Genomic DNA, 24,107 nt, shown 5'->3' with positions numbered 1-24,107 from the left:
TCAAATGAAACTAAGACTACCTCTCGAAAGTTCTCCCTCCAGACGACTTTATCTCCATTCAAATTCTCGGGAGCGGAGCTCTCTCCAGCACATGAAACTATTTCCACGACGAATCGGCAACAACGCTTGTCTCGCAGCCTTGTGGAACGGTGAACGACCGATTTGGATCATTTTCCCAGGAAACAGCGCCATTTCCAGCCACGTTGATGAACTTGTACTCGAAAGTCGTTCCAGCGGCGAGGTTGATGGTGTAAGTCCAAACGGGGTCCGAGCTGGTGTACTGGGCGGCTGATAATGCTGGGGCGGCTGACGGGCTCCAATTACCGAGTTGGGGAATTGAACCGGCAATCTTGATGGTCTGGCCGGTGACGGTCGTCACGCGTTGCTTAAAGGTTACAGCTACGGTGTTGACAGCGGAGCAAGATGGACTTGGAGTTGCTGCGGTAGACCGCGTGCTGGTAGCCAAAGTTGTTGACGGGCCTGTCCCATCGGTGATGGCAATGTCGGCGCAAGAGAGGTATATTTGGCCCGTCTGGTACGAGTTCCACTTGAACGACAGCAGCGTATGGTCCGACACGTAGTTAGGAATGCGAATCCTCTTCGTGACAGTGTACCCGCCGGCGATAGTAGTGTAGCACGACCCCAAAGGAGCATTGTCAACCCCCTGGCACCCGCGTCGGTTGTCTGCTTGGAAGGCGTTGCATGTAAACCAGTCGTTGCGCCAACATGACTGACCAGGGGAGCAGTCCGGGCTGAATTCGCAGGACTGCCCGGAAACATCTGTGCACGAAAGTGTCCCAATCTCGAAGCAATCCTCGGCGGCTTGCTTCTCGGCTTCGGTAGGGAGATAGCCCGGCGTCAAGAATTTATCAATCAAGGTTTGGTTCTGGCAAATGCGGTAGCTAAACATGCCGCCGTGATCGCCGTTATGGTCGACGCACCACTCGACATCCACTACCTGACCAGGAGAGTACGTCGCGACCGGCGAGTTCCCCCAGTTAGCTGCCGGTTGATTGTAATCGATGCTCACACGGGCATTGTAGCCACAAGGGCCACTTCGACCGACTGGTGCCGCTGTCAAGTCCGGCCATGCCTCAACCGGCTCAAGGATCGAACACTCTGGACAGGAGTCGAGACCGGCCTGATAGTGACAGACTTAAGGTTAGCTAAACTTGCGGTCATGAACTGGGATGCTTCCCTCACCTCTGCCCCAAGCCGGGTACGGCTAGAGGGTATTGTCAGATATCCGTGCCCATAAACCAACACCGCCGTGGATAGGACGTTTGCGGCGTATGTCAGCTTCATAGTTGTCTTTGGATGTGAATTGGCAGTTGGAGAAATTGGCGTTTATCCGAGAAGGTTATTGAAATGCGGACCTCACTGATCGAAGCGGTGGTCGGAGCAAGGCGACGGTCATTAAATAGGGTAGTCAAGTTTGCCGTCACTGTCACATCAAGACGCAGGATGAGCGGTGGACTCAGCGGAGGTCATGCTGGCGAGGAGCTTCTCGCCCCAATTTTTTTTGGCTCGAGGTATTTCAATTTCCACGGCAGGACCGTCGCAGTGTCTTCGGCCCTTTGCTCGGCGTTACACCAATGCTGCCGAGGTATGCCCATGGAGAGAGCGAATGTGGGTTAGAAGAGCAGGCGCCGGGCAGGGCATGTCGCTTTTCAAGACCGTTGTGCCAAGCTCACATGGTGGGGGCCTCCCACACGGTTGTTGCTGAGTGCCTCAATCTGGGGCCCCGCGAAGAACTGTTGGCGGCCATGCCTGGGGACTTGGAGCCCGGTACGTCAGTAGTGTCGGGGACTCTCCGGCGTCTATCTCCAATCCGAGAACAGCTCCGCGACCCCAACGACAATCACACTAACGTAACAAACGGCCCGAATTTCGAAGAATTGCAGAGCGTACGTCACGCTTTACCCTCGATGCAACAATGTTGCATAGATTCACGTGTAGGCAAGACAATTGGTGTTCCTATGGATCGTTAATGGTTTTATCTTCTCTTATCTCACTACCTGAGGCAATCCTAGGCGATGCCGCTTACATCGCCGTCGGCCTTGCTTTCGGGTGGCACGGGGTTTTATCCACAGCTTCGAAATCATCACAAAACAGCAGTGCAACTTTCTCTGTAATAAAATTATCTTGGTGAAGTTATCTACCCGCAACTGGATTATTATTATCCCTCCTACACCATCTTACCCTAAAAGTACGTGCCGGTCAGTTGCGCAAAAGCGACGCCGCAATCGCACCTTGCGAAGCATGACACGGGCCCTTCTACCGCAAAGTAGGTCTCCCTCTGATCAAAGGGAACTCTATCTACGCATGCTGTTTTGCCCTTGTTTAGGCTGCAGGGACCCAGTTTGTTGAGGTATTGACTGGCCCGATTCATCCGTCTTAAGTTGTTTATCTGGCATTTGGCCGTCTTTGACCTCCCTCTTGTTTTGATGGGCACGCGGGTGTAGTATGTGTTTCTGTAGCATTCCTTGTTACCAAAGAAAGGAGGGCCATATAAAGGCCGTCAAGGCCCCTAGAACCTGACTTTCGTTTCCTCATCCCCTTCCTCTTTCAGGTTCGTCGGCCTCTAGCTCTCGCCATCAGGCTAGGCTATATTCTACTAAGCAGCCCGAATCCACCGGCTAGCCCAAAACCTTCCTCAAAAGCATTAGGTTTCGGTGGGTTATAATTTCAGCCCTCGGCTAAGTCCTATGTTTCTATGGTATGGAACACCAGACAACAAGGAGCTCCGCTGTTTCCCAGTCCCCCTCACAATTATAGTAGGGAGTTAAGGAGTCTGGGGCTTTGTTGATTAATAAGGAAGTCCCGTAAGCCGGTAGCCCCCGCCCGGGCTTATACTAGTAGGGAGCTCTCGGCTTTCGTGTGGTTATGGGGTTTCCGTAGTGCCTTGTCGGTAACTAGTAGCTCCTAAGGGTCTTCATCAGCTAACCTAGTAGGCTGGCTCCGACCTGCTTTTTCCAACGGCCCTCCTACGCCTTGCTTAGTACCTCTTTTATTGTAGGGTCCTAACCTTGACTGTGCTCCTGGCTCTGGCCTTGACCCTAGCTAACCCACTGACTAATAGTAATAACGCCCCCCCTCTCCCCCCCCTCTAGTGGTTGTCGACTGTTGCGGTTGAGGGGGTTTTCTGTCCTGCCTCTGGCCGTAATTAAAAATGCAAGCAGCAGAAACTTGGCATTTGTCGCCCGAGCAACATCACAGAAGCAACAGGAAACAGGTAAAAACAGTGACCTGCTCTCCTGTTTCTCGCAATGACATAGACTCCTGAGTCCTCTTACTTGACAAAGGACTCGGCTCAATAATGCTGAAATTGTTTATACTCCATATAATGGGTCTAAACTACCCGTAGGTCCTACAGACTTATGACGGCTATACCAACTTGAGTATTAATTATGGGCTGCAGGCCCCGCATGCCAATTCGGTTTTACTGATTATTTTTGTGCGTACCGTAATTTATAATTATCCCTGGTGGCGACCCCTTGATAAAGAGCCTGAGACATGTCGCTGCCATTATTTGTGTCAGTTGTAGCCTTTCACGGTATCGAGACGGCTAGGGTTGCCTAAGGTAGGCTGATTGATTCGGAGTAGCAGCCCAATGGTCATTTACTTAGCCGATTAATCAAGCCCTCAAGCAAGGTTTGCGCTGGGTCCGCGATACTTGGCTTTTGTACTGCACCGTGCCGAGAGTGGCTGGCCTTAGCCTGCATTAATTAGACGCTTACCGGCTGTGTCTGGATAATACCACTACTACGACATCATATCCTCGCCTTAAATACATCAAAGTGCGGGGGCACCGGTGTGATCATTCTTCTCATACGACAATGTTTTACAAAAGCTAGCTCAAAAGCAACTAAGGTTGGACGTGTAATCCACGATTTCATCATTAGCCAAACATCTCACATTGGGAGCACCCTTCGTGTGCGCGTGACATCATGAGGTGGCTTAAGACGAGTGGCATCTTCTCTCTTCTCGTATTGCCCGTTGCTGTCCTGGGGAGCGTAAGTGCTAGCGTTCATTATGACTCGAGGTGTGAAATATTAGCACGTTCCAGAGCTAAAGGACTTTAGCCATTGTTACCGCGGGCAACTCCATGCGACGAGATTCAGGACATCATGACAGATTATGGGACACTGGAAGGGACGTTGCAGGGCGCCATGATACTTCTTCGCATGGATGGAACGGAAGCAGGAAACGTGTCGAGACGGCTGCTTACATTCCTCGACGAGGCCACGCTGAACATTCATGACCTCCATGGCCTGATTCCTGCGTGTAGCTCGGCCGGGAGTTTCTTCTCCAAGGTATGTCATCCTTTGGCACTTGTAAATATTTCAGAGAGGCTTCCAGACTAAAATCAAAACAGCGCCAGAACCCTGAGGTCTGCGATGCTCTGAACAAAGTGTCTGCCGATGTGGCGCAGGCAGCGGTGTTGATGGACGAGCTCTCTGCAGCCCCAGATCTTCCGGAGAGTCTCTATATCGAGGCTTTGCAAGACGCTGTCAACGATGCAAAGACAAAAATTGTATCCGTTGAGACCGCGCTGCAGGCGTCGGATGGGTGTGGGCAGTCATAGTTGAGGGTTACAATCTTAGGAAGCACATTGCGGAATTGAGACGTGATGCAAATTCATAAGATTTTTGTTTTAGTTTAACCGTGTGGACCTAATCAAGCACTTACCTGCAGTCCCTCGAAACAGTTGGATTATAGTTCAGATCAAATCGCCGCAGGGTACATTTATCTTCAACGTGCTGCTCGTGTTGCACTAATTACCTAGGTTTCTGGCGTACTTACTAGTAGTTCAGAGCGCAACTGTGCTTCCGATCCGCTCCCTATCCCCCATCTCGAATTGACATCAGTTCCTCATCATCACGGTGATCCGTAGGAGCGCGAAATCACTCAATGACACTACGTCCATGCTCGCTAGTGCAATATACTGTGGATGACAGCGTCCGCGGCGTTCCCGGTTGCGACACGTCAAACACACTCTATCAAAGTAGTCGTTAGGGTGCTCGAGAATTTCTAGATATGAACTGCAGTTGATAGCTGGCACGTGTCCTATGTACTTGGTCTGTTCCTCAATGACGTGTCAGTTACGCCGACGAAAGGAAATTGGGAGGTGGTGGAAACTTGCTGTAATGTCAGTCGAGCGTACAACTCTGGTCGTCAATTTTCTTTTTCGACGCGGAGGCATGTGTCCTTGTGATCTGATGATATAATCAGTTTGATGCATCCTTCTGTGACCTGGTCAGTAGGCGTCAGCTTCATATGTGACCGTACCTGGACTTGTATGCCAGCTCCGGTAGAGTAGATGACTGGAAACATATTTATACTGCTCGAAATGACACCGGTCCGCTTGCCTCTTCCCGGTATCGTATTATGGATATGGGAATCAGGCTACGGTATTTGAGTGACAGGCCAGAGATTTAAAGGTAGTGGGTAAATGCTTGACGTAATTAGGAATGCTAGCTACCTTGTGAATCCGACGTTATTCTGATACCTCATATTCCCACCCTGGGGTTACAGCTATGGTCATGAGAAAGATGATGAGTTCTGTGACATGTTAGAATCACTGAGACTTATTCCCCCAGAGGGTCAACTGGTTCCATGGCAGCTAACTGCAAGATCGGACGACACTTATACGCGTGGGCAGTTGCAGAGGTGGTGCTTCTGTGAAAGGTTCTTTCCAACTGAATAGCACTGCAATTGAGGCCATTACTTCTGCCTTGGTAACAAGCCCCGGTTCCGGTGTCCGTTGTTCCGCTTCTGGGTACCGTGTTGACTCTCCTCTGCCGCTTCTCGTGATTTCCATTCCTCATTGGATCGAGATAACAAGCTAGATGCCAGAATTAGTCCCCAACTCTGTTGCAATGGCCACAGGAGCAAGTATGAAAGCTCAAAGACAGCGTTTCCTTTGCTATAAGCACTCTAACATGGCTAGTCGTGTAACTGTAGACTTTAACATGGTACAGCGTGCAGGAAATGCTGCTCGGTAGTGGGAACGTTGCGGCAAGATGCTCCATTATTGCTCCGACCGAACAGGCTTCTATAACCATTGCGTACTAGTCACTTTAGGGTTATAACTGTTAACAGTTACAACACCTAGCCCAAGCTTATGTATAATAAGACCGCATTTATCTTACTTAACGGAGAAAGCGGGAAGTTCTGTCATTATGCTGCCTCCCCTTAGTGTTTGCTCTCAGCGTTAGTTATTAAATTAGGCACCTTGGGCAAGTAAGCAAATTTGGGATACGGTCTAGCGACATATCAATATGAGCTGATACATCCCTAAAATGTGAGTGCATTGTACCTATTGTCAGGAGAGCAGCTCTGCTCAAGTCATATATGATCCGCAAGGAAGAGAGACATCGCCTGACCTGAGCCGAGCCGCGCCACCACTGCTCTGAGTTATCCTGCTAATGCTTTGACCAACAGCCCGCCCGACCGCCATCAAGCCAATGCGAGCCCCCAAGATCGGTCCAATGTGACCCCGGCAATGCGGCACCCGATAAGCGCCTCAGTCACCCTGCAGTTTCTCCAATCTCCGTACGGTACAATCGTACATAGCCCTCCGAATTCCCCGAAGCGGAAGGAAGCAGGCACATGCCGTTGCACTGGCAGAGCAGCGTTAGTCAACCATTATACCTCGATGCCTCTACCACCATTATATGTCTCTTTCTCGGTGTTTAGCGGTATTTTCTACCTTGGCATACTAAGGATGGAATGTGAGCAGATTAGCAGTGAGTACCTTAGCCAACCGGAATGTTCTGGAAAATCTTACAGCATAGGGTCGACAAACGGCATGGGCGGTCGCTGTCAATACCCTGGGGCGTGCGAAGCCCCATGCCTTAAAGGTCACAAACTTCTTGAACAGGTCAATCCCGAGAAAATCACCATTGACGGTTGTTCCCGATCACGGCTAGACATGTCATTCAGTGTTCTCGTGTTTAAAAACAGCAGAAATCCGTATCATCAGGATATATTCAGGGAATGGATGGTTTGCTGTGGTGCGGGCGTTGCTATAATGGTTATCGAGGTACGAAATACGTCTTCAACAAGCTATAGCCTGGTGGAACCCTGGACAGATAACGAGCCTATATTAGAGGGTTTCTGCCGCCGCCGGGGCTTCTTATGGGAACATTTGCATCATATTTGCTCTGGCAGCGCCAGTTAGTTCCGAAATCCGTGTTTAATTAGAATAGCTCGCCTTAGGCCGAGCGAAGAGATGCTTGTGCGCGTAGTGGTTGTCACGCTGCTCACCTCAACCGCAATTAGAGCGGCTGTTTTAAAGGCACATGCTACAACTTCACGTTTTTAACTCTATCAATCTCACGAACATAGCCTTCTGGCATGCTACTTCACGTTATTATCCGTAAGGATCAGTTAGCTAGCAGCCCTTTACCATGATTGCGTCAAATTCCTCGGGTGCCCTGATCTAAGGAGAAGTAAGCAACGGCAAGGTACATGTCACTGACAAGGATGGGCAAGATTGTAACTATCAAGGTATAATTAACACCGATTATCTCTCTCCATTCGAATTACTGGTTTTGCACAGGGCAATATGATGGGCCAACTAGTATACTTATAATACCTCTCTGTCTGGACAAACTAGAGATGAGTCAATAAATTCTCTGGGAAATAAGTGCGCGGCTTGCAAATAGAATCGAACAGGTTCGGGCGTAGCCGTGGGTGGTAAGCAGTACGCAGCAGCTATAAGACTACCCAAAGGTAACCGGCCGCACTCGTTCAGTGGCGCTTGAAATCATTTGAACTCACTGTTTCCCTAGTCCTATCGGAGTCGCACACAGCGTCCTTTTAATCGACTCCCAAAGGTCGTTATAGCCATGATCAGACCGAAACTCAAGCGAAAAAGACTGATAAAGGGCCCATTGCTGTTCATTATGCCGCTCATCATTCTAAGATATGTAGGCGTCTAACAAGATGTCTCGATGCTATTTAGGTTACGTCACGCTACTTTCCACAGCGTCTAGCTCACCAAAACGGTGCTTATCAGAGTTGCGAGGCCCGACGAATCAAGAATGGATAAAAGTGATATCCGAAGTATTTTCAAGAGAGAAATAACAGAAACGTAGCAGCAAACCGAGCACGTGGGATGGTAATTCCGCCGGCTGTTGCGAAGGGGGTAAGGCTGTCCAATCCCGACATTTTCGTGGGGCTCCGTCCCGTCCCGTCTCTGCTTATCCATCGGATATTTGTTGTCCCGTGAGTGCCTCACCTTACCCGGATACGACCCCAGCCACCTGCACGTGCTCACCAAGCCAACTTCCAATCATCACCATCCCGGAGCATCACTGCCTTTTCAATCGGTCATCCACAATCGCATGCAATTCGTTCAACGCTGGGTGTCCACGCTGATTACTGCATCTTTGGGTTTGTTTTGATATTTCTTACGCACGGTGTAACGGCTGTGAGACGTCACGTCTCGCACTACAGTCATTATGGCGGCGGAAAAGATACCGTTACCCCAGACAGACGTCTATCAGGAGGTCCGTGATATCCGCAACGTCCGAATCGATCAGTCTCGCCGTCGATACCGGCGCCTGCTCGGTGCCACCCTGATTCTAGGAAGCTTGGCAATGGTTCACGCATGCTTTCGCCCCGCGCCGGCAACCCGCGTGCCGACACCAGCTGAGCCGGCCACGACAGATATCTGCTTAACGCCAGCCTGCATCCATGCCTCGTCGGAGATTCTGTATAATTTATCACCTGATTATAAGGATCTCGACCCCTGTACGGATTTTGAAGAGCTGGTCTGCGGCGGCTGGAGAGAACGTCATGATTTGCGCCCCGATCAAGGTGATGCCTTTACCGGCACCATCATGTCCGAGAATTCACAGCTCCTGCTTCGTCACATCCTCGAGGCGCCATATCCAAACTCTTCAAGCGTATGTTATTACATGCGTGAACTCATGTGGCCTACACCTAACTCTCAATAGCACTCGTACTTCTCGCCCACCAGACTTGGCATCTCCAGTCGCTCCGCTGATGAGAGCAACTTCGAAAAGCTTACCTCGGCGTACAACGCCTGCCTAGATGAACCAACTATCAAAACGATCGGCATTGCTCCTCTGGTCAAGATTATTGAGCGGGTCAAGTCGTCCTTCCCGTCGTCTGGCAGTGACCTTACTGGCTCTGGCAAAGCCCTGAGTGAGACCATTCTGCTCCTCGCCAAGCACGGCATCTCGGGGCTCGTCGCATCCGGTACGGGTGCTGACGATGCGGACCCGGACGTGGTCGTCGTCTCAGTCTCTCCGCCGTGGAGAATCGGCCTACCATCCAAGGAACGGTATGAAGATGACGCACTAGTTGAGAAGTATCAGGCCGTAGTAGTTGAAGTCCTCTCCCAGCTAAACCCTGAGGGGAACAAGGATAATTTGGCGGCGGTTGTGGATTTTGAGAAGAGACTTGCTGCAGCGTCGCCGTCCACTGAGGAGCGTCAAGACGTGACGGTAAGCAGTGACATCTCGACTGTTGCATCGGGCTGGGGACTTACTTTGCGCAGAAATATTACAACCCGATGTCTCTGCAGGATGCTTCGGCATTGGCGCCAAAAATTGACCTTGCCTATGTTATCTCTAGCCTGTCCTCGGGCCACAAGGTCGATCGGGTGATTGTTACCTCACCCAAGTACCTGAAGGAGCTGCACACCATCCTCGAGAATACCGATGTTGCTGTTCTGCAGAATTATTTCGTTTGGAAGGTGGTTCAGGCGTTTTACTCTTATGTTGACTCGTCCGTCGTCAAGCCCTACAAAGGATTTGTCAATGAGCTTGCTGGCAAGGTGATGCGCCTGCGAATATTCCGAGTCCGCAAATTGCTAACAGTCACCAGGATCCAAACTCTGAGCCGGAACGCTGGCGGACTTGCGTTGGTCATGTCGATGATGGACTTGGTTGGATTCTCTCCCGGTTTTTCGTTGAGAAGGCCTTCTCAGCTGCGGCGAAGGACTTTGGTAATCTAATTGTGTCCGATATCAAGGACGAATTCATCAAGAAGCTCAAGGCGACCGAATGGATGGATAACGGGACGACGGAGAAGGCCATCGAGAAGGTACGCAACATTGTGCAGAAGATCGGCTACCCGACCAAGAGCCCAAACATTATGGACCCGGACGACCTGGCTTCCTACTACAAAGACGTCACCATCGGGCCCGAAACTTACTTTGCAAACGCCGTCTCTGTCATCGCGTTCGATGTCGCCAAGGAGTGGTCAACTCTTGGCAAGCCTGTGGACCGCGACCAGTGGGACATGACAGTACCCACCGTCAACGCTTACTATAACCCACCCGGCAACGAGATCGTCTTCCCAGCAGGTATCATGCAGTTTCCCGTCTTTGACATTGACGTCCCGGCCTATGTCTCATATGGCGCCTTCGGGTCCGTGGCAGGCCACGAACTCTCGCACGCCTTCGACTCAACCGGACGGCATTACGACCAGAACGGGAATTATACCGACTGGTGGTCGAACGAGACCGTCAAGGCATTTGAAAAGCGGGCAGAGTGCTTTGTTGATCAGTACGCCAAGTTCACAGTTCCGGGGCCTGACAACAGGCCATTACACGTCAATGGCCGTCTTACGCTGGGAGAGAACATTGCAGACGCTGGCGGCCTCACCGCGTCTTTCCAGGCCTGGAAGCGCCGCTCAGAAGAGAAGCCCAACGCACACCTTCCGGGCCTGGAGCACTTTACTCAAAGCCAGCTCTTTTTTGTGAGCTATTCGAACTGGTGGTGTGGCAAGTCGCGGCGCGACGCCGCCATTAATCGTATCTACACGGACCCCCATGCTCCCAAGTGGGCCAGAATCTTGGGCACCATGGCCAATAGCCGCGAGTTTAGGGAGAGCTTCAAATGCAAGGATAAAAAGCCGACCTGTGAGCTTTGGTAACAGAAGATGTAACATAAGCTGCATGTATTATATTCTTGAAGGGCAATGGGTGCGCACCGTTGCACAGAGTCCATTTTATGTGTGTATAAGTGAGTCGTAAGTCCATCTGTAGGTCTGTTAAAGCATCTTTGCATTGTATTAGGCTGTTGTCCCTCCAGATATAGAATTGCTGCGTACAATAGATGCTCACGCTTTGACGAAGTCGTTGTTGCCTTCGTTCCCTAGGCCAGCAGGGGAGTTTATGAACATTATCATTTGTGCAAACGATGAATTCCTCGATACTTAACCGACAGCAAGGGAGTAACTCGGGCCGTCCGCAGCGGCAGACCGAAGACCAGGAGCGTGAGATGATGTGCGGGACGGTGAAATGGCATGATGTTACCGTAGGAAGATGTCACCTCTGATATAAATAGTGCCTCATCCTACCGTGAAGGCTTCAGCCCAAATCCAGCTTAACGCCTGCTTATCCTCATAGTCGAGATGCCGCTTATAATCACCAACCATCATCGAGTTGTTTTGCCCCTGAGGGGGCAGGGGCTAATTTTAAACCGTGACAACAAGGGGTATTGAGTGACTAGTTCGCATAAGAGCACTATGTTGAAGTCGTGTTAAGTTTAACCAACATGCCAGCTTCCGGTGTGTCCCGGTTCCCTTGGATACCTTAATGTAATCCTCAATATCATTAGCATCAACTCTATCGCCCAATCATGTTCGACCATGGGTAGTACTCTTGAAGCAAACTAGTTGGTTCCTTTTTCTGTCTCTATTGACATCTTCGCTGACCCATAAGTCAGTCGGCATCATATTGTTTCTGAGTACTACAAAATGCCAGGCGCTTGAGTGCTCTAGGCGGAGCTTGGGTTGCTGGATTACTGAAGGGGCCCCAAAGGTTGTTTCAACGAGATCCGGTAAAGCTAAAGCATCTAAGACAATTGATGCCTCAGTGATAGCTGTGGCCAACACGTTGTATTGCGAATTGGGAAAACTTCAGAAGTTGTTCGTCGCTATCTTGGTCGCCCTAGGTAGGTAGTTGGCTTGCTCTTGCTCTCTCGATCCTTGGCCCTTCACATTGATTGGTTCGTCGCCGCGCTCCTCCCCAACCGTATCTTGCGGTTGGTCCGTAACAAATGTACTAAAAAAATTCTCAAGGGGTGTAGGTTGGGGTTCTAGTGGCCTATAAGACTCCCGAGTGAAACGGTCTGTCGACCTTGGGTCACTAATTAGAAGAGTTAATGCTTTTATCGTCGTAAATATGTGCTAACGGTCTCCTTATGCATGATTTATCGTTACACCCAGTAAGGTATGAAAGGATCGTTTTGTGCAGGTTACACAATATCAGGGATCTTGTGTTGATTGGTTATCCACTGCGCCCCTGGAAGGCGCAGCCTTGGCTGTGTCTGGCTTTCAAGCCAAATCTGAACCTGGGCAAATCCGATCGAACCAACCACGTCGGATTCGAGGTCCAGGGCCCACAAAAAATCTGAACGTGGTCCCAGGGCACCAGCACCTGGAGGAACAGGCAGGCCCTTGGCCGCTGACCCCCAGACCCCGTCGCGTCGCCAGACACTTGCCCCATCTTGGATCTTCCTCCTCACTTGTCGCTCGTTTTCACGCCTTTCCGAGATGGCGTTGCCTTTTGGTACGCAGCGCATACTCGCCTTTTGCATTCCCACCGTGCTTGTCTTAATTTTTATCGTTTCCGCATTCCGCGCCGGCTCCATCACCGCGCCGATCCAGGCAATCAAAGGTGGCGCGTCATCCACCCACGAAAAAGAGCGGCCACCATTACCGCACGGCTTTAGCGACCTCATCTTCGAACTCTACAAACCTATCAAACTCCCGGTCACTGCCAAAAGCTACACTGACCAGCGGGGCAATAAATTCGACAATGGCGGCCGGGAATTTTGGACAACGTCTATGGGGCGGGACATCCTAGTTGTGGATATCGACACCAGGAATCCGAATGGGAAGAACGAGCTATTCAACCCCGATAAAATCGATTGGGAGACTGTGCGTGCGTCGGGTTCCGGTCTGTTGACCGTGTCTCATATCAACCATTTTATTTACTGTGAGTTTGCTGCACCTGCGGTTATGTTCAGAGAGTCTCCGGTTCTGACAAACCATCCAAGCACAAATCCACGGTTACGATTACAAGTTCTTCCACGCGCGGAAAATGAAGGGGCACTGGAATACTTGGATCAAGCCCCATGCCCTCCAGGAGGTGCTACGTTACTACAAGTTCGTCGTCTTCATCGACGCCGATGCCATCATCCAGCACCTCGAGGTGCCCATCGAATTCCTGTTCAACCGGTGGAACATCTCGCAAAATACGTCGATCGCGATGCCTATCGACACCCAGCAGATCAGGGAAGGCGAAGGCAACATCAGCACGGACAGCAAAGGGAAGGTGGTGCTCAATAGCGGGGTGGTAGTTTTACAAAACCTCCCACATACCCACGACATGATGCAAGCCTGGACGGAATGCACATCTGAAACGAGGTACCCTGGATGCGCGCAGTGGAAAGACCGTTGGAGTCACGAACAGCGCGCGTTTTCAGAATACATCCGCTACGATTTTAATCCTGATGGAAACAACATTGTCGTACGTGCCCGTCTACCGCCCCTGCTTTCAACGTTTACTGATAGCACTTAACAGGAAATACCCTGTAATGATGCAAACGGCTACCCAGGACTCTTTGGCAAGGCTGATGTTGTTGACGACTGCAAGGGCGAATTTGTGCGCCACTATACCCTCGATAAGGAGATGGCCAAGTCGAGCACAGGCGACGTGCTCATGCAAAGCATGGCAGAGTTGCTGCAGAGGAATTACGCAGAAAACCACAAAAACATCCTCATCGAGGAACTGTGATGATGACACCTCCCTAGGAACAAGATACACGTCGCTACCGGTAGTTCTAAACCGCAATATGCGCCCTGGGCCATATTCCCGTTGGGATGACTTACTAGGTATTCAGCGTTAAATACCCTCATCGTTGCTTAGATTATTGTAGATCATGGGGCCATCACCTCCATATATTATTAGAACATTAATCAGATAGAATATCGATGTGTTGAAATGGTGCAGAAACACACATCTACACCCACATACCTACCAAAAACAAGGGGGAGGGCAAAGACGGCCAAATGCCAGACAGACAAGATAGACAAGACAGGCCAGGCGACACCACCACAAATCGGGTCCCTGCAGCCTAAACAAGGTCAACACAACATGTGCAGATAGAGCTCCCTCTGATCAGAGGGAGATCGCTTTGCACGCAAAGAGAGCTCGTCAATTGAGCTGCAACAAGTGTGAAGAAAAGTACTGGATTGATTGTTCTGTCTAAGGAGCAATGGCCAGGACGGCCCTACTTATGGTGCGAAAGAAAATAGGCCCACGGCAAGTTCCAGCCCCCGGGGCTCCATCCTAGGAACTGTGTCCCTCTGACCAGAGGGACCCTACCCTCTGGGGACTGTTTCCCCAACTCAGTGTTTGATGCCCCGATTATGCACAGCCGTTTTTACTGTTGCGCTGGGGGTATAGGTGGAATTTCCGTTTCAAAAACAATGATCCCATCAAGTGTTACACAGGCGAAAGGATTTGTGTACGGCTTGATATAGCGCTTGGATGCTAGGATATACATATAGTATAACTCAGTAGCTTTGAATAGTGACATCCTAGCACGCCTTAATCCAACGAATTATAACTCAGAGGATTTCAAGCGGGGGTCGTCGGCGGGTGGCCACATGAGGCCCAGTGACCATGATGAAATTATACCCAGGGGGTATACGCCTGTACTCTAATTACCTCGAGGAACTGGTGGGCTAAACAACCCCACGTATCTCCATTCATCTATAATAACATGGCTCCATACCTATAGGGGTTTCATTGCCCGAGTTAGCGGGCTCCTCAAAGACAAAACTCCCGCTTCACCATTATCTCACTACAACGCCAGCGGATTGATGGATCGTGTTTCCTTCTATGCTGGCAGGTTATGACCACTCTCTGATTACATGAAACCGAATTGGTTAAATGGTACTCTGCTTTGCTTTGAACGGTCTAAATACTTCTGGACAGAAACATTGACGCAACTTGCTTAGTACCTTAGTCCCAGCACTGCGGTGTGTGAGGGGGAATGGAGGAAATGTCTCCGTCCGTTTTCCACTCAAATATGCGATATATAGGACGACTGCTCGTGTTAAAAATTTACATTCATTTTTGGAGTCTCTATCTTATACCAGTTACTCAACGTTGCTTAAGAGTTTTTGAGCTTGTTGTTATATTAACCAAGTACCTGCCGTAGAGGTTGATTTCCCAATCAACTGCGATATCGCTTGGTTCCTAAACCGGTAGTACCTTCAGCCATTCCAATTCCCAATTTCCCTCAGGTCCTCCAGCTGCTTATTAAATCATGCAGTGTCAAAACGTAGGTAGGTAGTAAAGTTAGCATGAATTGCGCCAGGCTTAACCTGAGAATTACCGAGGTAGTGCGACATGGCCGTTGTCAAATTCCCGTGTTGGGGACCACGCAACGACGTTTTGACCTACAAGAGACTCTGGCGCGTCAAGGTCAATGTCAGTGAAGAGATTTTCACCGAGTATGATATCACCGGTCGTACTAGTGGGCATGATAGATTCGCTCTTATCGTCGACGGACTGGGCGAAGTCAAAAAATGGCTTAACAGTCGGTGAGGTTAGGTAGACAGTGGCGCTGGGTGGCTTAATGAGAGTACGGAGCAGTTTGAGGATACTGTAGTAATTACTATTGCTAAACACACGCATCTCGACTTCATGTCTTGGGTTCCAGTCAGACAATGGGAGAACCTCGGAGCATTTGGGGAGAGTTTCCCATATTTTTCAACACACTGAACCTCTACAGATATCAGCCGCTAGGGATCAGCCTGTTTCCAGACTCGCCGGTATTGAGGTTACGCTCAGGGCTTAATGATCTCCGCGGCTTGCAGTATTCCCTTCGCCGTCCTAGAAACCCACTCTGCCGCAGTCGAGAAGTTTCTATACTGCACTCCTTCTGAAACACCAGGAAATGTGACGGCGGCGTAACCTATAATGGGGTCTTGGGGTTAGCGCCAGCTTTTTTGATAACAAGAACCATTTATTAAATTAGAAAGTTCAGACCCACCTGTATCGAGGCCCGGCGCCATCGCGACATGCTTGTAAAACTCCCTCGTCGGAAGTCCTCCCTGCGAAACAAAGCCACGCTGAAAATCACGGTACTTGGCATTCACTAACTTGATTAGATTCTTATCACCGAGCGCTGCAGCCTGCTTCTCCACGTCTCTGATCTGCTTCGCTCGCTCCTCAAATACATCAATAGCCCCGGCCAGCGCAGAGGTGTCGAGTTCTTCGCCGGATGCTTCGATGTTATCGACGAGATCCTCATAATAGGCACGCAACTCGATTGCATAATTCGGGAGATCAAATGGCAGGATATCGTCATCGAGGAGATGGAAGGCTAAAAGGGAGAGATACTGTCCCATGGCGGCGTGAAGATGGAAACCCGGATCACCGAAGGTGGACATCCAGTGGTACGTGTCGTAGTTACTGTGGTAGTGCCAGACAGGATCGGTTGGTCCAGCCCCAGAACCGACGTCGAGCTGAAGTGTAAAGCCGCGTCAGCCTATACTCAAAGACAAGAGGCTCCTTTCAGGCGGGTAATTTACCGAGCTAATACCAGAGTGCAAGAAAGCTGTAAAATCACTCCCGCTGCCGAGTACCTCAATATGGCCACTTGAAGCATCCTGCCAAGCATCATAGAGGCTCCGGTTAAAACCGCCGAAGTTGGGGTGGATGACCTTTTTCATGAGTTCTGTCCCAATGTTGTGGAGTTCAGGGGTCGCTCCTACGCCAGGTCGGGGACCGGAAACAGCGACATCGATGTTGAGGTAGGCGATGGCCGTTTCTTTCAACCAATTGACATGCTCTTCAACCCACTCGGTGGACCCAAGCAGGCCGTACTCTTCTGCGTCCCAAGAAGCAAGGACTCTAGTAGCCATGACGAGTCAGTTCTGCGAAGGTCTGGCGTTAAAGTTAGGACCCACATGTTTCTCTTCGGCTTCCAACCTGTATCCATGAGCTTCTTAAATGCCTTGGTGAGCTCCACGAGGATGGCAGAGCCAGAGTTAGGATCGCCAGTGCCTCCTGCAAAGGTATCATTGTAAGATATCATGGTTTCTTTTCAGGCATAGGTTCGCTCACCGATCATCCACGTGTCTCTATGATTACCGATGATAAGGGTTTCATCCGAATTTGTCCCGTTAATGTAGCCGATGACATTCCAGATCGGGGTAATCTTCTCGCTCATTAGGTTGTCGAGAGATAACCTCACGCCGGGCGCAGGTCCGGTGCGATATTCGGCCTCCAAAACACCCTTCCAGCCTGTGCGATTGACCTCCTCGGCTGTGAGTCCGTAGCCATCTAGAGCTCGCAACAGCGGTTGAGCTGCTTGGTAAGAGAGAGGCAATGACGGGATGCTTGGTAATACAGACGAAGTATCCGCCCGTGGCGCTCCCTCGACGGACGGATAGCCGGGTGTTGTCGGGTCACCGGGATAAGTCGAAAGGAACAGAACGGATCCCTTTTGAACAGCATTTGGATGGCGGGCTGGGCCGTCTGTGGAGACACAAAAGGCTTAGCTCAATTTGATCATCGGTGCGGTCCAGAGAGTGTTACTTACGCGGATAAGCCTCAACGCCATTGGCCACCGTCAGGTTGCCGTCATCAGCAGGGTCAGTGAATATGATGGCGCCTATCATGCCATGATCCTGAGCGTTTTTGACTTTCAGGCCGCGGAAAATAGCACCATATCGAATAAGGGCAATCTTGCCCTCAAGCTCAACGCCCAGCTCAACAAGCCGTTCGAAATCCGCATTAGTTCCGCGTCTGGGATTTGTTAGTAGGGATTTGGTCTGGTGATGACATATGGCTATACTCACCCAACATAAATGTATTCAGCGGATACGTTGGCCGAGGCTGAGTACCCGTGGAAGGTCGGAATACGATCCGGCCGGCCTGTCACATCGTCTTCCAGGAGAGGGTCTTCTTGGATGTTGACATGAGCCGACGTCCCGTTGCTATAGGTGACGGCCAAGGCTTGCCGAACCGGGTAGCTTAGATAGACGTGGTACTCATTGAGAGCTGCATTGAAGCCGTTTGCAGCCCAGCGGTCCCTTGTCCATTCGGCGGCTTCTCGACCAAGGCCTGCTAACTTGACTTGGTAGCCATAATAAGCGGACCAGTCATCAATAGTATTGCTATCAAAGGAATTGACGAGAATTGATTCCCTTTCAGTCAAGATGGGCGGCCACTCCTCATTTCGAGGGACGATTGGCTTGCGGTGTGTGTGCCGAGGATTGTGGTTAAACTCTCGCAAACACGCAGATGCGAGGTTCGCCAGTGGCAACAACGAAGACAGCGAGAGTTGGGTTTTCATTTTTTTACATTTGGTTCACAACAGCCTGTAGGGTTGGGTGCGGGTTACGGTTTTAGGAAGGCGGTGGGAAGGTGGTATATCTCTCCTCTTTATATTGGCAACACGCAGCATCACCGAAGCCGGGAATGCTAAGGTAGTCAGGGTAATGAGTGACTCCGGTAAGCTGAAAATAGCGGTGGAGGCCAACAATTACTTATCCGGGGATAGACAACTTGCAGCTACAAGCTCGCGCTTTTCTAGCTCTGGACTCAAACGAAGGATTTGTGTAATTCTGACCATGTGTCGTCATGTTATCAAATCCCAGGCCATGCCAACGGTGCACTCCAAATCGTTAGAGGAAGGTGTCAGCGGTGATTGCAGATGGCTTCCTGATCGGATGGGTTGCCCCGCAGTTACCCCGCGTAAGACGGAGATGCGTGATATGAGGGGACCGAAAAGATCATTGCTGAGGCCTCGGATTCGGGCAATCCGAACCGTGTGGGGTTAACAAACTCCTCCATGCGCCAAGAAGAACCAGAATCGGGCAGAGGAGAAGGATGTCGATGACGGACTTGACACAGAGTCCATTCCTCCGTGTAACTCATCTAAGCTTCGCTCGTTGCGGTCGAAGTGTTTTACTACATTCGTCTATCAAGAGCTCGAGGCTTCTAACTAGAGAGATCTTCAACCAGTTCTAGAGTGGCTCTGAGGACCTCGACCTCTCCATGTAGTTGGCTAATCATTGTACCTCGAAAATACCTAGCTTTGCTTGTGATTCATGGTGTGGCTTGTGGTCTCTGCTAGCTAGTCTCTGCGCTTAATTTCAATAGTAACGTAGATCCATGACATAATTCTGCTACCCTGTGCTACCAGGGCATTCCTACCCAGGCGCCTGCGGTCTTACCAGTTATTATATCATTCGTACTGGGACCCTGAGACCGGTTGACCTAGTAGCCACTCGAAGCCATTAAGAGTATCCTTCATCCTCTTCTTGGACATATCGAGTTCCGGATACATATCCCACCAGCAATGCGGGAAACCGCTATACAAGTCTAGTCTCGTAGGAACACCGCACTCCTCTCTCAGAACTCTTTCGTAGATCAGACCATCATCCCGGTTCATGTCCATCCCACAGATTTGGAAGTACGCCGGCGGCATTTCCTTGTGTCCCGCCGCAATACCTTCAGGATGATGCTGATTGAAAGGTGCCCAGAGCGGCGAGTCAACATCCGGCTCAATGGCACTGTGAAACGCCCGCAGAAAATGATTGTTCACCATCGGAGCGTCCTTGTTCTGTTCCCGCGACAGATACCTCGCCACATACTGCTCGGGTACACGATCCGGGTCGATGAAGCCGCCGCAGATAAGAACTTGACCCGTTAGCGGAGGGGATAGTTTAGCTTCACGAGCCAGATGCGCTACCACGTCTGCAAAGTTGGCGCCCGACGATGCGCCACCGACAATGAAGCCAGCCGCAGCGTCTGCGTGCGCAGGTAGGAAGGAACGCATCGTTCCCGCGGATGCGGCTTCGCGGGCAACGGATTTCAGAAACGCCCACGCGTCGTCAATCATGGCCGGAAATGAATCCTCCGGCGCCTTCCGAGTCGAGGGACATATGACTATTGCGTTGTGGTTGAGGGCAAGCTGGCGGGCTAGTTTGAGGTCGAATTCAGGGAAGCCGAGTACGTGGCCGCCGCCATGGAAGAGTAGGACGATAGGACATGGCTTCTTAGAGTCGGCGCGGTTTCGGGAGTCTTGAAAAGCATGGCAGACGAGGAGACGAGAGGCGAACCCTGTGCTCAGGGGGACTACGTGTTCCGTCTCGATGATATTTGCAGGCCGGCTCGCTGCGAGCTGTTGTTGGAGTCCGGGTAGACTTTTGTCAACGATCTTCTTGAGCGTAAGCACATCAGTGGGCATGTCGCCAGGCGGTGAACCTCGGGCTTTCCATGCGGCTTCGAATTCAGGGTTCATAATGCCGGTGCAGAGAAGATCTTCAATGGAGCTCGGTAGGGTTGACATTTTGTGGCGGAACTGCAAATGACTTGGTCACCTTGACGGTAGTTAGCATGGTATACGTGCAACATAAAACGATAAAACGTTCGATGAAGATATAAATATAACAACCCAGTCGTCTGGACGTTCATATCTGGTGCGGATACAAAAAACAGGGCCCGTCCGTTATTGGAGAAGTGACATGGACTGGTAAGCAATTACCCTTTGGCCAATTGGGTCCGTCATCTTACCGGACTGAGTCATCGGAGCCACAATCGGAACCTCGGGGAATTGATCGACGACAGCACCTACACCTCCTCCAGGATGGGCGGGGGGAATGCGGCGACGCAGGCTCGAGGAAGACTAGCGCGGCGGAGGTTCATCGCTAGTAAGGTCGAGCAATCCCTAGAAACTCTTGGTGTTCAGAAGCGGTGGAAGCCATGACTTAGCTTCGGCGAGGGCTCCGGTGGGCTGTGGTCGGAAAGATCGCGATCGTGGTCCGCTCGTGGCGCAAATACAGTCGCTATACCTGAATCAGCTTAGTACGCGCGGGAGCAGCGGTTCGAAAGAAACGTACGTGATTGACTGTATTTGCGTTCTTGGGGTGGAGAAAGCAGCCATTTTCTTGTACCCGCAGGATCATCAGTTTTGAAGGGTCTCACTAATCAAAATTTGTTTATTCTGCCCTATTCTGCTCCACACCGCCCACCGAACTCGCGCAAGCGGCGCGACCCCGCGATACAACCCGTCACACCCGCCTCAGGAAATACGTAGACAGGCCCTGGCACTCTCCCCAGCGCCAAACCGGACGAGGTAAAACCGGCGTCGGGAACGACCATAGCGGCGACTGACCCACAAAGGCTGGCCCGACCAGACCCGAAGCAGGCGCCGCAGTTGACCGCCCCCAAGCCGACCCCACAGACACCTGCACCGAAAAGGCGGCAACGCCGACCCGACAACAAATCCACATACGCCAGACTAGCCGTAACAATCTGCACCGCCTCTCCGCCCTCCACGCTCTCATCCACCCCCCGCACAACCCTAAAGGTCCCCTGCCAAAGTCCCCGTCCAACCTCTTCTGCAACGCTCCCTCCCCCGCATCCAGCTCCTTCACCTGCACCCTCTTCCCCATCCACTGTCACCTCCACCACCTCCACCGCAAACACCTCTCCCTCCTCTCCCTCCTGCGAAGCAGAAACGGAAAGATTAACATCCCACCCCCTCCCCTTGGAACTCGCAACCGTAACCCCCGCCCCCGAAACAGTTTTGATCCCGGTGATCAGGTATACTCCGACTTTGTCCGCGAAGAGAGTCGCGACTTTGCATCCCCTGCCGCAGCATGCAACAACTCTACATCATACTTCAACTCGATAGATCGCTGATCACGGAAGGAATATGAGCGGATTCCATGCTTGCGGTCAAAAGTGAAGGCGGGTTCGGAGCCGAGGCCGTAGGTTGTTAGGAAGGTGTGGAAGAGGGATTTGGGGGGATCCGAAGGGGAAGGGATGGGAGGTGAGGTGTAGGTGGTTGGGGGGAGGTGGTGACGGTGAGGGTAGAGGGAGAGCGGGTGAAGAGGGCGGTGTCGGGTTGGGAGGGGTTGGCGATGATCGTGCCGAGGAGGGGGGAGGTGGAGGGGATGCCCCAGCCGGGAATGAGAAAGTAGGTTTTGGTCATTTTGGTGTGTTGTTTGTTTGGTGAGATTCAATAGTTGCGGCTGTGTTGTTGCTGTCTTGACGATTTGTTGTCTGTGGTGCCATTTGTCGAGGATTGGAAGCTGCCAGTCAAACCTCTACTCCCCTAAATCTCAGTCTTGCAGTTTGGCAAGTCATCATTTTTCCCCTCCTACTGGCAAACTTTGAAGCTGTATCTCGCGTCAAAATGGCGATCAGCGTCTGCAACGTTGAACGTCCTGCAGGGACGACAACCAATCGACGTCGAGCTCTCACGATCAGAACGCAGCCTCACCAGCATTTCGATATCGGACATCTTACCGCGCAGCTGAAACTTTATAAATGGAGGCGACGACACTAATTACATTGGTATAGTACAATTGCTTATCCCCACTTCGAACACATAGCTAACAAAAGACATTTCCCGGGTCTACATTATGGCAGAGGAGCTCGACCTTGCCGCAACCATCGGCACCTGGGTGGCTGCTTCCCTAGCTTTGTTCGCCATTGTCGGCGTCCTCGGCCCATTCCTCATCTGGCGTGCTAGCAAGACAGAGCGGCACCAGGCACTCGACAAGCTAGAGAAGGGCGAGGCTCAGAATGGAGGATACATCTCGAAAGGTATCCCGGTAACGAAATCGATCCGCCTCTTCCGCCGTGTTCATGTCCCGCTGCTCCAAAAAGCACCCGAGCTGCCGAGCGCCACTCTCAGATGGAACATGGATGCATCGTCCGTTTCTCAGGAGTCCGCCAGCTGGGTGCAGTTCTGCCTCCTTCTTGGGGGATACGGCATAAGCTCGACGCTGGGTGACCTGCTGCAGATTGCAGGGGGACGAACCTGGCTGCCACTCCACAAGAACTGGATTCTCATTATCGGGATCGTTGGCCGATACGCAAGATGTCCCGACCTGGGAAAGAATCCAGTTAAGCTGAAGGGGAAAGTGAAGAGCATCCAAGCATCTCCAGGAAGACTCTTTTCGCGGAACCGACTATTCACACTCTACGGGAAGCAATTCCTCAACCAAGACTGGTCGCGGAAATATACAAATTCCAGTCGGATGTATGACGACGACAGGCATGCGTTTAAGCCTTTGCATGGCATCATCGGAACCATATGGCTGCCCCAAACACTGGATGACGGTTCCGAGCCCAAGGTCTACTACACACAACACCTCCGTGAGCAGATGGGCGATGTATCCACCGACGTACTCACCGTGGGAGCTATGTTTTGGCTGTCTGTCGGATGCTTGCCGGCCCTGTCGGGTGATGTATACTGTCTTGGAAATGTTGAGTATGTCCATGTCGAAGCGGAAGAGCCACCTGGACCACGACCAAGTTCAACGCCTGGACACCAGCACATGAGAGCCATGTCCCAAGACACTACGCGCCTTACGCACTTTGAGACCGAAGAATCTTCGTCAGACGATGATTCCAGCGTTGACCACGTCCGAATGCCCAGTCACTTTGTCCATTCACAGGTCGAGACCCTCCAGAAACCGTCACAGAGGAAGATTGGCGTTCCACGCGCCTTTCAATTCAGCACTGTCAGCGAGCGCGTCGAGGAGCTCGTCAGTGTGGCGAATAGCCTGGAGGGTGCTGACCACAGTACAGCATATTCGCTTGAAGAAGTCGAGCTATCGGAAGAAGCGACACAAGTTCTCACGGAGGCGGCCGGCTCGACATTCCACTCCATCGACAGCGAATTCATCCGGCTCGGCAAAGATCGGGCCTTGACAGACAACTCGCGGACAGCGGACAGTGCGCCAAGCTTCATCCGGCGCTCTGCAGGACAAACGCTCGCCAGTGTCTTGCTCAGCCTCCCACTCTCACCTGACGGCTATCTCATGAGTGCTGACCGATCCTCCCTCTGCCGCGGTATGCTCAGCAATGCGCCCAGTCCCTCCCTCACCTGCTCGCTCGTATCCTCAATGATGTCGGGCAACTCGCCATTCCCGCCGACCAGCGCGACAAGCTCGCTGCAGCAGGCGATGCCTTACTCAACATGTGCCTCGCCTTTAAACCCGACCGTGCCTGGTTTCGCACCCTCTACGACGTCGAAAAGATGACGTCCTATCTCATCACCGAGAGGGTCCCAACC

General features: G+C 51.5%; 7 protein-coding genes across 7 annotated transcripts; 4 read left to right on the top strand and 3 right to left on the bottom strand.

Annotated features, from left to right (window-relative positions):
• Nucleotides 1–97: 97 nt before the first annotated feature.
• MFIFM68171_02792 (uncharacterized protein) lies at nt 98–1,305 on the bottom strand (the record flags this gene model as incomplete). Its single annotated transcript, XM_071058214.1, has 2 exons — nt 98–1,141; nt 1,204–1,305. The coding sequence occupies 2 exons, from the start codon at nt 1,303–1,305 to the stop codon at nt 98–100; spliced, it is 1,146 nt and encodes a 381-aa protein (XP_070914315.1).
• Nucleotides 1,306–3,950: 2,645 nt separating this feature from the next.
• On the top strand, nt 3,951–4,588 carry MFIFM68171_02791 (uncharacterized protein; the record flags this gene model as incomplete). Its single annotated transcript, XM_071058213.1, has 3 exons — nt 3,951–4,016; nt 4,086–4,316; nt 4,379–4,588. 3 exons carry the CDS (start codon nt 3,951–3,953, stop codon nt 4,586–4,588), a joined length of 507 nt encoding a protein of 168 aa, XP_070914314.1.
• Nucleotides 4,589–8,471: 3,883 nt separating this feature from the next.
• Nucleotides 8,472–10,917, top strand: MFIFM68171_02790 (uncharacterized protein; the record flags this gene model as incomplete). The annotated part of the gene is made up of 4 exons (XM_071058212.1): nt 8,472–8,918; nt 8,970–9,482; nt 9,536–9,814; nt 9,865–10,917. The coding sequence occupies 4 exons, from the start codon at nt 8,472–8,474 to the stop codon at nt 10,915–10,917; spliced, it is 2,292 nt and encodes a 763-aa protein (XP_070914313.1).
• Nucleotides 10,918–12,540: 1,623 nt separating this feature from the next.
• Nucleotides 12,541–13,786, top strand: MFIFM68171_02789 (Nucleotide-diphospho-sugar transferase domain-containing protein; the record flags this gene model as incomplete). The annotated part of the gene is made up of 3 exons (XM_071058211.1): nt 12,541–12,985; nt 13,047–13,519; nt 13,574–13,786. The coding sequence occupies 3 exons, from the start codon at nt 12,541–12,543 to the stop codon at nt 13,784–13,786; spliced, it is 1,131 nt and encodes a 376-aa protein (XP_070914312.1).
• Nucleotides 13,787–15,849: 2,063 nt separating this feature from the next.
• Nucleotides 15,850–18,365, bottom strand: MFIFM68171_02788 (Glutamate carboxypeptidase; the record flags this gene model as incomplete). The annotated part of the gene is made up of 7 exons (XM_071058210.1): nt 15,850–15,977; nt 16,056–16,530; nt 16,597–16,918; nt 16,975–17,074; nt 17,132–17,545; nt 17,610–17,815; nt 17,869–18,365. The coding sequence occupies 7 exons, from the start codon at nt 18,363–18,365 to the stop codon at nt 15,850–15,852; spliced, it is 2,142 nt and encodes a 713-aa protein (XP_070914311.1).
• An 894-nt stretch (nt 18,366–19,259) lies between these two features.
• On the bottom strand, nt 19,260–20,366 carry MFIFM68171_02787 (Alpha/beta hydrolase fold-3 domain-containing protein (Fragment); the record flags this gene model as incomplete). The annotated part of the gene is made up of 1 exon (XM_071058209.1): nt 19,260–20,366. One exon carries the CDS (start codon nt 20,364–20,366, stop codon nt 19,260–19,262), a length of 1,107 nt encoding a protein of 368 aa, XP_070914310.1.
• Nucleotides 20,367–22,446: 2,080 nt separating this feature from the next.
• Nucleotides 22,447–24,075, top strand: MFIFM68171_02786 (uncharacterized protein; the record flags this gene model as incomplete). The annotated part of the gene is made up of 1 exon (XM_071058208.1): nt 22,447–24,075. The coding sequence occupies one exon, from the start codon at nt 22,447–22,449 to the stop codon at nt 24,073–24,075; it is 1,629 nt and encodes a 542-aa protein (XP_070914309.1).
• Between the last annotated feature and the right edge of the window lie 32 nt (nt 24,076–24,107).

The sequence above is a fragment of the Madurella fahalii genome (assembly GCF_045866475.1).
Source record: "Madurella fahalii IFM 68171 DNA, scaffold_2, whole genome shotgun sequence".
NCBI classification, from domain to species: Eukaryota; Fungi; Ascomycota; class Sordariomycetes; order Sordariales; genus Madurella; species Madurella fahalii.
Note: the sequence above shows the minus strand (reverse complement) of the source record. Positions and strands in the feature narration are given on the sequence as shown.